This window comes from Pteronotus mesoamericanus, unplaced genomic scaffold (genome assembly GCF_021234165.1).
Source record: "Pteronotus mesoamericanus isolate MK-2021 breed Mesoamerican mustached bat unplaced genomic scaffold, CSHL_Meso_final contig_46, whole genome shotgun sequence".
Classification (NCBI taxonomy): domain Eukaryota; kingdom Metazoa; phylum Chordata; class Mammalia; order Chiroptera; family Mormoopidae; genus Pteronotus; species Pteronotus mesoamericanus.
In genome coordinates this window covers 8427356-8440827 of record NW_026555170.1, presented here as the reverse complement: position 1 = coordinate 8440827, position 13472 = coordinate 8427356, and the positions used below count along the sequence as shown (strand labels likewise).

The following is a 13472-nucleotide window of genomic DNA, read 5'->3' as shown; positions in this document are numbered from 1 at the left end:
GGTCTTTTTTCCCTCTGGAAATAAGAAAACTAACAAACCAACCCAACAAACATATCTTATTTTGTGTTTGATATTCTCTTTGATTATTTGTGATTTGCCTCTTTTCCCTTCTCAAAATGATGTAATAAATCATTTTAAGAAACTAAAACGACCAAAAAGATTAGGGAAACTCCCCCCCTCCACCCCACCCGCCCCTGATTTCAATGTATGTTCCCATTTTTACTAAAATAGATCTATAAACCCTAGGTAGAGAAAATTATATTAATACTTTCTGTCAGTACTGGCATCATCTTAGCTTCTCAATGCCTCAGTTTCCTCATCTTAAAATAGGGCTAATAAAAATAGCTGCCTCACGACAATTTTTCATATTATTCAAGAAAATGTAAAGCACTTCGTGTAGTGCCTAGATTGTAATAAGGAGTCAATAAATATTTGCTTCTGCCAATAATAAAGGCTGGCATTAGAGTGGGAGCTGCAGGTTTGTGAAATCATTTTTCTAAGTAGCATAATCACTTTGAAAAACATTGCTATATATGTTTACTTTTAATAAACTAATCACCTTTTAAAAAGATTTTGTTCATTTATTTTGAGAGCCAGTGGAAGGGAGGGAGGGAGAGAAACATTGATGTTCAAGGGAAGTATCAGTTGGCCCCGTCTCGCACGCCCCCCACAGGGAGTCCTGGCACACAACCCAGACATGTGCTCTGACCGGGGATTGAAATGAAGACTCCTCATTTTGCAGGATGATGCCCAGCCCACTGAGCCACACCACCCAGGACAACTGTTCACTTTGTAATCTCAACAGATACATAAAAATGGAAAATAAGTAAAAATTTAGAAAAATAAGTATTATCTCAGTGTATATACAAACATACGGTTGTGGTTATATTAAAATGCACAGTAATTGATTTTAGTCATCTTCCTGAAGTGAAACTCCAGAGAAGAGAAGGAACATTTGTTATTTGCAAAATGTACTTGCTTATCTCATTTACAGTGCATGTGTGGAGATCACAAGTGCACTTTAGACTTATGGGTTTAGATATGGGCTTACTAATATGAATTGTCTACTTCTTTTTAGGAGTAATTTATATGTGAAAGGTATTGAGGGCATTGGAGATGTTATGCCCTGCTTATGATCTCTAGCTTTTTACTGAATTATTTATTACTGCATTGTGTTAGGAATTTTGCTGCTTGATAGATCCTTTAACACCACAATATTGCTGTTGTCTAAGGAAAAAAATGTCTCTTCAGCAACCCTAATGACCTCAAAAAGGTAATTTGATTCTTAAGATAGGATTTTGACTTGCTTGGTGGTTACAAGAAATTTTCTCTGTGATACTGAGGTTATTTTTTCTCCCCTCACACAATCAGATACTGAGTGCAGACTTGTTTTTCACTTTCTGTGTATTAGGTTTCTTCCAGAAATTACATCTCTAGCATTTATTACCTTTGTCCTTAATTGTGTGTATTTTTGTCAGTTTATTTTGATAATTTAAGAAAGGAAAGGAGAGTTTTTTTAAACAAGCAGCTAAAATTCATGTTATCTGGTAAAGTGATTTTGTTAACATTGTTTTTTATATTGCCCTTGTTCCTTAACATTAACATTTCTGAAATAACCTAATGTGTAATTTCTTTTTTTTTTTTTTTTTTTTTTTTTTGAGGACTGGAAGTGCCAGATCACAGGTGGTATTGGGCAGGTGGGCAGGACTCATTGAGAGGGGATGGCCCAGGTGGCTAAAGCAGCACACAGGCTTGAGAAGACAGTTGATGGATGGGTAAAAGTTGGCTTTTGGCCTCAGGGGCAGCATCATAGTCAGAATCTAGACTATTGGCCCAAGCCAGAAGATGCAAGTAAGATAAAGGGTAGGAGTCAAAAACTTAAATACCCATGGAAGTTGGAAAATAATGTAAAGGAATAAGGCAGGCCAGATGGCAACTATGGCATGTTAAGAGTCCCTGCTCCTCTTACATTCAGTCATTCGTTGCTGTATGGGGACATAGACCTAGATGTTTATGTAAAATCTTATATTTAAATGTTAGTAACTAATTTTTTTCCTAATAAATTGCAGGCCATATTTCGCTAATGGGTTACTAGTTTGTGACTACTGTTTTTAAAAAGGGCTCTTTTCAGCTATTTAATAATTGTGATGACCTAAAAATAATTATTATTATTATGACCAGTAAATTCTGACTTGTGTTTTAAAGCCAGCTTGTGTTTTTTTAAATTTCTTTTGTTCAATAATTTTCCCACTTATTGAGACCTTTTAAAAATACAGAAAAATTAAAGAATAATAAAACAATAACTCACAAACCCAATATCTACATTCAACTGTGTTAACATTTTGCCACATTTTCTGGCTGATTGATTTACTTAGCCACTTGAAAATGGGTTTCAGACATAATGCTACTTTACTGATACATATTTAAGCATGCACATTCTGAAAATAAAAAAGTTCCATAATCACAGTGTCATAACTTGGTATGTAACTCTGTGTGTGTGTTTGTGTGTGTGTGTGTTCACACACACACTTATGTTATATGTGTTCTGGAAAGACACTAGGGTATGTTCAGGAGATGCTCATGAATTTAAAAACAAAACAAAACTCTGTCTTTCATTGATTATTTGCTACAAGGAAGTGAAGGCTGCATTAGAGCAGATAGGATCTTTATTGCCACAATCCCTGGACAACATCCATCCAAATTCCTTCTAAAACAGTTTACTTTTACAACAAGGCTAACAGAGATAAAGAGACTACAGGTAGAGAGGGGACTCTCCTAGAACTGGTATCTTTAAGCTGCAAGTAGTGTCTTAGGCTGGAGGAACAGGTGCTAGTGGGAGTAATACCTTCTGCTTCTGATTTGGATCTCCAGGTAAATGACAGAATACATACCTAGGCAAAAGTCCAGGAAGATGTCAAACTTTACTATAGAACTTTAGTGGGAGGTCTAGATATTTGGTAATTTGTTAATGTGCACTTATGACCCATATTTATACTACAGTGAAAACTGAAAATCTTAACACTTGAATAATCTAACCTTAAAGTTTTCAGAATTTTAATGGAATGTTTCTGTTTAGCAAGTTTTTGCATATGAATGTCAGTAATGCTACTCTATTTTGCCTGTCTGCTCTTCTAAACAAGAAATACAGAATGTGAGGATGGATTTTGTGTCATTGTACTAGTAGATAAGAGTTTGGTATTGGGATTTACCGCATTTAACCCTAGAGCTGTTATGAAAGATGACTCCATTTAGTTATGCTTTGTGCTTTTCTGTGAAAGATTTCCAAAATTATGATTGCCTTCCTTTTCACTATCATTTCAAAATGTTATTTTCCTCTGTTACAGATTTTATTTCCTTAGGTGTATTGACTGACGTTTAATGAGAACAATCGTGACCAGTTAGAATTTTCTGCAAGGAATGGAATTAGCTCATAGTTTACTGCTGAATGAAGAAGCATACAGTCAACTAGGTGAAGTTCAGAAGGCAGAGTTTATTTTTGATTGGTTGAGATATTTGGAGAAACTCTTGCTAGCAACCAGCAGGGTAAGTGAAATTACAAAAACTGTGTTTGTTTATTTTTTTAAAGTGCCAAATAATATTTACTTCCTTTGGTTTGCCTTTCTAGTTCTGTCCAGAATAACCTAAATTAACTTTCTAATGCTAGACCTTAGTAAGACTTTATAATGCAATATTATAGGAATTTTATTCTGTTCAAAAAAAACAGGAAAAAAATTAGCCAATATTTTTTGTATTACTCAAAAATATATCAAAAACATTAACTACAAATTACATCATAATAGATTTTATTTTCATTATGTTATGTACCTTACGTATCTCCATCTGCACGAAGCCCAGCAATATAATGCTAAATTATATCATAGGAGTTTCACTTTAAAGAAAGGTGTAGACTCTTTAATAGAAAATTCTTTGGGTAAATATATTCCCTTTTAAAAGCTTATGAGAAGGTGGAGACAAATGTATTTGAACAAAATAAATAAATAAATAAACGCTTATAAAATGGGTACAAAAAAAGAAAACATCACTTACACCCTTCGTCTACATTCAGCAATTGCTAATATTTTGCCATATTTGATTCACCTATTGATTTACTGAGCCATGTGCAGTGGTACTTCTAAATACTTTTGCATGCATCTAAAAACAAGGATATTCTCCTACAAAATAACAATACCATTTGTAATGCAAAAGTGGTGCAAAAACACTAGTTACAGAGATGTTTATAATTTAACAAAAGACAAAAATCCATACACTAAATTAACAGATTCTTCATGTGCAAGTTTAAATCTTGGTGAGCACCTAAATACCATTATCACTGTAACAATATTCTGTATTTCTTTTTCAGAGAGCAGACAAGTAAAATGGTGTAACATTATTAGCATTTATATGCATAAGCTTGCAAAAAAATGTGCTGAACTTAGAAAAAGATCTGAGTAAATAAGTAACTATTATTGCAAGGTCAGCTCTGATGATAGGCTATATGTTGCTGTTTATATACAGATATATATGGGGTGGAAACTTAGTAACTAAGAAACTCTTGTTGAAATACTAATTTGGTCTACCTTTTAAACATAAGAAGAAAGACACAGAAGAAATAGAGCCCTTGTCTCTGTTCAGAGAGACTCTAGTATATTGTGGTCCAGAATTTGTTTTATGGAGATATCAGTAGGGCAACAAACTACCTGTTAGTGTGGTGTATTGGCCATGCCACCAATTTATTTGTAATTTTTAATCAAAATAAGTTTATACTTTCCTAGAGCCTTTTAGTTAGTTCTTAAAAATATGGGGGAAAAAAAAAAAAGGGTTACCTGTAAGTAGGTTGACTTTGACTTGTCTTTTTGTTACTTTCCCTTGTAGAGTGATGTAAAGGAGAAACAGAAGACTCTTGTTGAACAGCTCCTATCTTTGTTGAACAGCTCTCCTGGGCCTCCTACCCGCAAACTCCTTGCTAAGAATTTAGGCATTCTATATAGTATTGGAGACACATTCTCTGTCTATGAGACAATCGATAAATGTAATGACCTTATTCGTAGCAAAGATGATTCTCCAAGTTACCTTCCCACTAAACTGTAAGTTAAATACTAAAACTAAACATAAAACAAAGTAGTGCTTCCCTGTGCTATCGTTTTTATATACTAAATACAAGTTGTTTTACTTATTTTTAAATCTAAGTTTAAAAAATATCTAACATGTTTCTATTGACTGAGAAATAGTTCTTTGAAAATATTTATAAAATATTTTAGACGTATTCGAAGTCTAGATGTAGAAATGAAAACTCACTAAAATTTTAGTAGTTGAGTGTTTAAGAAAAAGATATTTTAAATTCTTCAGATTTTGCATCTTTATTATTTATTAGTTTTTAGTAGTAAAAGTTAATAATGTAGAAAAATATTCTTCTAAGATCCTAATAAGAACAGCATAGTTTCTTTCTGCATAGGATTCAGATCATTTTATCACCTGTGTTTTTTAGGGAAGTTGATTAGCCATGTATAAATTCCACAATAGTAATTTCATAGAAGTTTTTTGTTGATTTAATTTTTAGCTTATAACAGTGTATTTTATGATAAAATTTTCAGACTTGAGAACGTTATTTCTTGTATCTCTTTTACCTTTGGGAAAATCTTTAATTATCTAATATGTAAAAATTTGAGGGAATGGAATCCTTGGGCTGAGATTTAGATTCATTGAAGATACATCTTTTTAAAATTTGTTATTGAAAATGTATTATGTGATACTCACCTAATGTCATGCCTTATAATTTAACAATAGATTCCAGGAAATTTTATCCTGTAAAAGTAAAGTTGAATAGTCACCTTTACGTATTCTAAGGTTTTTTTTTTATTTTTTTAGTTCTGTTATTTTAATTCATGACTAATTTCTAATTTAAATGTTGTTTCAGTGCTGCTGTGGTATGTTTGGGTTCCTTGTATAAGAAGTTGGGTAGAATACTGGGTAACACCTTTACTGACACAGTGGGGAATATTCTTAAAGCTATGAAGAGTGCAGAGGTAAGTAACTACAGTTTGACCGAAAAATAAAAAGATAATATTTTATAGGTTTTACAGTTTCTTGAGCCTAGAAGAGTTTTATCTGTGACAAGCATATAAGTACATACAGAAATATATCCATAAACGAATTATTTCTAGGTGGCATATATGTACTTCGTATATTGCTTTATTAGAAAAGCAGTAATGTAGTAATAAAATTTCATGTATGAATCCAAATGGTCAAAAACTAATGTATTTCTTTGGTAGACCCATCTCTGTTCCTTCTGCTCCTGACACTTTTCAACCTGATAATACTTGTGCCAGAGCAAGTGCTTGTCACCAAGGACCCAGATACATAGTTGCTAATTACTGTATACCTGATTGATGGAGGGGGTAAGGAATATAATCAGGGAGGGAAAGAGCATGGAGGGTGCACGTATGACCAGCGTCTGAATGGCCTTTTAATTACCAGGGAGAGTATACTCTCAGTCCTAGTCTCACTGACTTGTTGGCATCATTTACCACTGTGAAACACCCTTTGTTTTTGTAGCTGTCTCTTCATTTGATTTCCAAGGTACTGTAATCTCTTGCCAACCATAGCTTTGCCCATCAGTCTGAAGTTAAAGCATTTGTCTGTACATATACTAAAATTTTAAAAAAAAATTATTGTGGTGACATTAGTTAATAGGATCATACAGGTTTCAAGTATACTTTTCTGTGATACAAGATCTGTGTATTGCACTGTGTACCCACCACCCAAAGTCCACCCATCTTCCGTCAGCCCTCACTCCCCACCCCCTTCCCTCTGGCAAGCACCACACTGCTGTCTGTGTCCATGAGTTTCAGTTTTATACCCTACATATGAGTGAAATCATATGGTTCTTAGCTTTTTCTGACTGACTTAATTCATTTAGAATAATATTCTTAAGGTCCATCCCTGTTGGAAATGGCAGTATTTTACCCTTTCTTATGGCTGAGTAATATTCCTTTGTATATATGTACATCTTCTTTATCCAGTCCTCTGTTGAAGGACACTTTGGTTGTCTTCATGTGTTGGCCACTGTGAATAATGCTGCAATGAACATAGGGGTGCATATATCTTACTGAATGCATGTTTTTGAGTTTTTCGAGTAGATACCCATGAGAGAGATTCCCAGGTCATATGGTAACTCTATTTAATTTTTTGAGGAACTGCCAGACTGTTTTCCATAGTGGCTATACTAGTCTACATTCCCACCAGCAATCAATGAGGGCTCCCTTTTCTTCACAACCTCTCCAACACTTATTACTTGTCTTGTTGATAATAAATCGAAAATTTTAAATCTCTGACTCTTAATAATCAAGGATACCTCCACACCTTTAAATATCAAACATTATCCAGTTCCTGTTGCTACCTTACTTAGAAAAACAGCCTAGAACAGCAGTCCCCAACCTTTTTGGCACCAGGGACTGGTAGACTTCACATGGGATGGGGGTGGCGCCACGCACAGGAGGCAGAGCTCAGGTGAGCTTCGCTTGCTGCCCAGTTCCTAACAGGCTGCGGACCGGTACTGGTCCATGGCCCAGGGGTTGGGGACCCTTGGTCTAGATAGTAGCTCTGAAAAAATTTATAAAAATGCTGGCTAATTACACACACACACTTTTAATGTACCAAGATAAAACATGGGAAGATTAAAATGTAAAATATGTTAAATGTCAAGAAGCTGATCTAAGAACTTCAAGAAGGTAAGTCCATGATGTAAAACTGGCGAGAGAGTCTGCTCTGCAGATCACTTTTTAGCAGTAGTTTCCTGAAAGGTTGAAGAAGGTTATTCAGAAGGGATTGTTAACATCTATAACCCTGGTTTTATTTAAAAGGAGATGTCCGTAAAAACTTTTATTTACTGAGGTATGGCTACTTTAAACTTTTTTTTCCTCTTACACCTTTTAAGCCCTGTGGTTAACAGAGGATTACTCTGTAGGTCTTAGAAATGTTAACTTATTAATAAGTATATTATTGCTTCACTATTTTTTATCTGTATGATTTAATTGATCGTGTAGCACATTTCAAAGATCTCAAAAGGGATTTCCATGTTTGATACATACCCACAAGTGACAGCTTTTGAAATTGAGATAAAAGAAAGTTCAGAAGTTTCCCTTTAGGACCCATTTTGTTATGCCCATCTCTAATTAGTCACTGTTGTGTTCCTTTGAACAAAGATAAATTAATAACACTATGAAAATGATACTCAATGTTGAATTTTGTCTTCCTCCAACTTTACTTCAGTGTCCTTAACTGCCTGGGATTTTGAAATCATTTGGGGCATTTAGTAAAACATCAGTAATCCAAGCAGCTACTACTTCTTTAGTATTTATGATGTGCCAGGCTTTTGTGGTGAATGCCTTCTCCACAGGGGCTTATTTACTTCTCACATTGGCTCTATGTGGTTCATCCTAACCTCATTTTATACATGAATAAAATAAGTAAGAATGTCTTAAAGTCACAGATGTAAGAGTCAGAGCCAAGACTCTAACCCAGGTCTTTTTAAATCTAAAGGCCAGACTTTTAACCTCTGAGTTAAACTACTCAGTCCAGTAAATGATAAAATGTCTACTGTATTTCAGACTCTATGCTAAGCACTTGTAGTAACTCTTGAGCCTCAAAACAAGCTGAGAGGTGGATACTACTACCTCCATTTAACAGATAAAGAAGTAGATTTGTTCAAGGTCATGTGGCTAGTAGGTGTCAGACCCTGCGTTCTTACCATATTACCTCATTTTTAGCAACCACCTATTGGCTATTTAACAACATACTAGCTTTGTGCTAGACACTTTTCCATGTAATTTTATTTAATCTTCACATCAACACTATGAAATTTGTGTGGTGTTGAAATGTAATATATACATGTAACATTTTTCAGATAGTAAATATTTTATAAAATAGCAACTATTAATGTTTCGATGTCAGAGTAGGTTAGTATGTACAAAAATCTTGAATATTTCTCTCATTTATGAGATAAATTTCAGTGCTTCATGCTGTTTTTTTGCAGTACTTTTTTTTTCCTATTTGATTTTTTTCTTTTGTCTTTGGTAGTCTCAAGGTCGCTATGAGATTATGCTGAGTCTGCAAAATATATTGAAAGGACTTGGAGCTGCTGCTGCACCTTGCCACAGGGATGTTTATAAAGCTGCTAGATCCTGCTTAACAGATAGGTCCATGGCTGTTCGTTGTGCTGCTGCAAAGGTGAAATGGTCTAATAAGCAGAATTCCTAAAAATTAAGATAAAGAAAATTAAATCAGTTCATTCCTGTGAAAATACTGGTAACATCCCCATCTCCTTAGGCTGCAACTTTGGTAATCAGCTATCTCACTTTCACATGAGGAAACTGAGACCCAGAGAGTTATACGAATTTCCCAAGGTTTATCAAGTAGTTAGCGGCACATTACTGAGGGTAGTGAGTTCAAATTATCAGACTCAGTATTCCTTCTACTCCAGCTTCTCAGTGACCCTACTTATTATGAAATATTCATTCGATTTCTTTTCTGCCTTCCTTTCTTTTGACCAATTGTGTTCTTGATATACCTTTGGCATCCCTGAGCTTCATTTCCAAATCACCTGACATCTGAATGCTAACACCTTTATTCTGCTTTGTCTACCGGATGTTGTCAAATTTTACATAAATCTATTAATAGCAAAATTTTTTATTAATCATCTTTGTGTTTTACTGTTACTAAGGTAGTAAAATAATTTATACTCAACCATAATGATAACATTTTCAATTACTAATGGAATGGTTTTTACTTATCTTAAGGCCTTAGCAATTTCTACTACAATTTTTCATAGCTTAACACTGACAATAAATGATAAACATAATAACAGAATAATTATGAATTATTATTTCTGAAATTGTAGGCTTTTTGATTTCTAACTTGTTGAGATCTATTGGATATAATTGCTGGTAGAACATAAGATAAAAGAGGCTGAGAATTACTGTATACCGGGAAACAGGTGTAGAATAATATACCTTTGTTTCATTACTTTGTCAATAATTTTACTATAGAGACAAAAATAAAAGTAGAATTTATATCATCCCCTCTGAAAAACACTAAATGTTAATCATGTGCCTCTGTATGATATACTTAAAATAATAATTAAGTAACCAAATATATACATTATATTGTTTATGTTCATGAATAAACTGTATTTTTCAAAACTAAAAAATTATCAGACTCAGTATTCCTTCTACTCTATTAAGTTTGCTCTGTATAATTGTATCAGTTAAAGTTTACATGTAAGGTTTATGTTCTTTGAAAATGATTGATTTCTGTTTCAGTCATGCCTTATTAACATAGTTGCTTAGATAATGTAGAGAAGTTGTTTGTGTTGGAATTATTCTCACAATTGCTAATAGCCAACAACCTGGTTCTAAAGACATTTTTTACATACTATGTAGACATACTACTTTTAGGATTTTGAATAAGTATTCATTTGTTGCCTCTGTAATCATTATATAGAAACTTTGGGTTTGTGTATTATTTTTGTTAGATCTTGATAATTTCTACACTTTATAAAGCTCTAAAGCTGGCATTTATATTGTTTTTCATTAATTTCTGTTTTTCCACTTGACTAGTGTCTCCTTGAACTTCAGAATGAGGCCAGCTTTATGTGGAGTACAGACCTGGACAGTGTGGCCACACTATGTTTCAAGTCCTTTGAAGGTTCCAATTATGATGTGCGGATTTCAGTTTCAAAGCTACTAGGGACAGTGTTGGCTAACGCTATAATTTCTAAACATCCAGGAAAAGGTAAATTGATTTAATTATTTTCAGAATGTCTTCTGTTAATTTTCTTCCCAGTTGATTTAAACAAACATATGAGGCATTACTGCTACCCGTTAATTATTTTTTAAAAGAGGCAGATTATTTTATAAATTAATTTCAGTTTGTAACATTGCTCTAGGTCCTATGATTTCATTTTTAAACAAGTAAAAATTTGAGGGAAAAAAAGACTCTTGAAGAAATGTGCCATCTTCCTCTACATTATATTCTTTCTTTTTAAGTAAATGGTGAAATGTTATCTGACAGATGGATGAACCAAATCTTTGAGAATTTTTTTTAAATAGCATGCATCTGATTACATACATTTGGCTTGCCATTACTAAGTTTGTAAAAGGGAGTGATGATGTAAATAATTCCAAATAACAGATATTTGAAGTTTACTATATTTGGAAAATTTGCTTTGTGTTAGTTTTTGTTTTCTACTTATACACTTATCTGCAGTGAGCAAAGAATAACATATTTTTGAAAATGAGAGATTGTGTGGGTTAAATCTACAGTATATACAAAACCATGATGAATAATTGAAAACTTGCTTTATTCTGTCTCCAAAGACTAAACAATCTCACAAATGAAAATGTGGTTATTCTGTACACCCTTAACCTCTGCAGACCAGGAGCTCCCACATCACTTGGGAGCTTATCAGAAATGCAGGAACCCAGGCGCCACCCAGTTTAATAAATCAAAATTGTCATTTAAACAAGAGCCCCAGATAATTTACATACACAATAAAGTTTGAGAACCATTGCTCTAGAAATTGTATATTGTTATTAAAAGAGGAATCTGATTTCTTCTAATTCTAGTGTTTCTCAACCAGAGATGAGAGAGAATGGGGAGTATATAGTATATCAGAATTGAGAATACTAACAGTCCTCTCATTCTCCAGTCGAGATCCACAAGTTTAAAATTTATAGTAAGAAATTTTTATTTTTATTGTGGTTCTCCTGATCTGTTAAATCAATGATAATTTCTAATTTATGGAATGGTGGGAGGTAGAGGTGGAAGGGTAGATTGGGAAGAGGAAGAAGCCAAAAAAAAACCCCAAAACACTCAAATCAGAAAAAAAAATTGTTCAGGGCATTTAAGAGCTACCTAATAATTTTGAGTTACCTAATAATTTGAAATTAGAAGACATTTAATCAAGCCCTCTTGAAAAGATAAAATGCACATTAAGTTATCATTAGCACTAGCACACAGTTGCAATAAAAACAAACAAAAATGTAGAATTGCATAATAAATGTGAACAGTATTTAAACGTGTATTATCCTTTAGTAGCACTAAACTAATACCAGCAAATTTGTGATCAGACTAAGCAAATTGAAGAATCGTCTTCACCCATGCTAAAAAACTTTGCCCTAATCTTTTAGAAATTCATCTGTAAGTTCTAGCTTGTGTTATAATTGTGTTATTTTCGTATGCATAAAAAGTGATCTAGATGTCTTTTTTTAAGTAGGGGACTGGTAACAATATAGCACTTACAAATTTGGAAAACAAATTTGATAGGTATTTGTACATTCATCCATGATATGCAAAGATGATATAGTAGGAACTAAAGTGATTTTCTTAATGTAACTTACAAGCTTCAAATAGGTGATATATTATACCAATGTACTTAAAAAGCAGGGACTGAGTATGACTTTATCCTAGGATAGGGATAAGTTGTCAGGATTTATATAATCTTAATTGCTTTTTTTAAAAAAAGATTTTATTTACTTATTTTTAGAGAGGGAGAAAGAGAGGGAGAGAAATATCAATGTGTGGTTGCCTCTTGTGTGCCTCTCCACTGGGGACCAGGCCTGCAACCCAGGCATGTGCCCTAGACTGGGAATCCAACCAGTGACCCCTTAATTCACAGACTGGCACTCAATCCACTGAGCCACACCATGGTCAAATAGATATCTTAGTTTCTGCTTGACCATGAACCTCAAGTAGGTCCTTAATGGCAGCTGGCTGACATACTACTTTCCCTAATCCATTCACTCTCCTACTTTCTAATTAACTATATTATACCTTCTTCTTCCCCCACCTTATTTTCTTTTGATGACCTATCTTTTATAGGTTCCTCTACCAAATTTATTCAACTTCTAGCATCTGCACACATATACTCTGACTTTCCCTCTGTTACTCAAGGTGAATCATCCAGTCTTCTGTTAAAGCCACATTTTCAACATGAAAATTACACCTAAAGTATAGAACAACTATTGCTCAGAACCATCAGATATCTAGTGGAATGGAAGTCTGACAACTACGAAATTTAAGAGACCACTTCCATCCAGACTGGTAGGATGGGCAGAGACAGAACAGGCTGGTCCCACATCACATGCGGTGGATAAAAATTCAGGAGGGATATAATGGAAGGGAGGAGTCCCATCTCCACACCAAGCTCCCCAGGCCGGGTTTCCAGTGCCAGGAAGATAAGTCCCCATAACTTTTGGCTGCAAAAGCCAGTGTGGGTAGAGTTGGCAGAAGAAACTTCTGGAGTCCTAAGCAATTCCTCTTAAAGAACCCACACACAAACTTACTCAGACTCACTCCCTCTGAGCTCTAGCTCTGGAGTAGCAGCTTAAAAAGCACCAGTGGCATACAGGAAGAAACTGAAGTGTCTGGCATCAAGGCGAGAGCTAGAGGACAGCTTTCTCCCAGACAGAAAGGTA

The 13472-nt window shown here is 34.2% G+C and overlaps 2 protein-coding genes across 4 annotated transcripts in view; both read left to right on the top strand.

Annotated features, from left to right (window-relative positions):
* Positions 1–1753, top strand: part of DTD2 (D-aminoacyl-tRNA deacylase 2) — a 59167-nt gene extending 57414 nt beyond the window's left edge. Inside the window, exon 4 of the transcript XR_008529512.1 lies at positions 1744–1753. The gene's annotated coding sequence lies outside the window, so the exon portion shown is untranslated. The remainder of the gene's footprint in view (positions 1–1743) is intronic.
* HEATR5A (HEAT repeat containing 5A) overlaps positions 1–13472 on the top strand; it is a 111806-nt gene that overhangs the window by 11707 nt on the left and 86627 nt on the right. For all 3 annotated transcript variants that reach the window (XM_054577916.1, XM_054577915.1, XM_054577914.1), the window contains exons 2-6: positions 3345–3543; positions 4873–5084; positions 5915–6023; positions 9076–9225; positions 10614–10788. In XM_054577916.1, the coding sequence (XP_054433891.1) occupies positions 3418–3543; positions 4873–5084; positions 5915–6023; positions 9076–9225; positions 10614–10788 (772 nt within the window). In that variant the 5' untranslated portion in view covers positions 3345–3417. The remainder of the gene's footprint in view (positions 1–3344; positions 3544–4872; positions 5085–5914; positions 6024–9075; positions 9226–10613; positions 10789–13472) is intronic.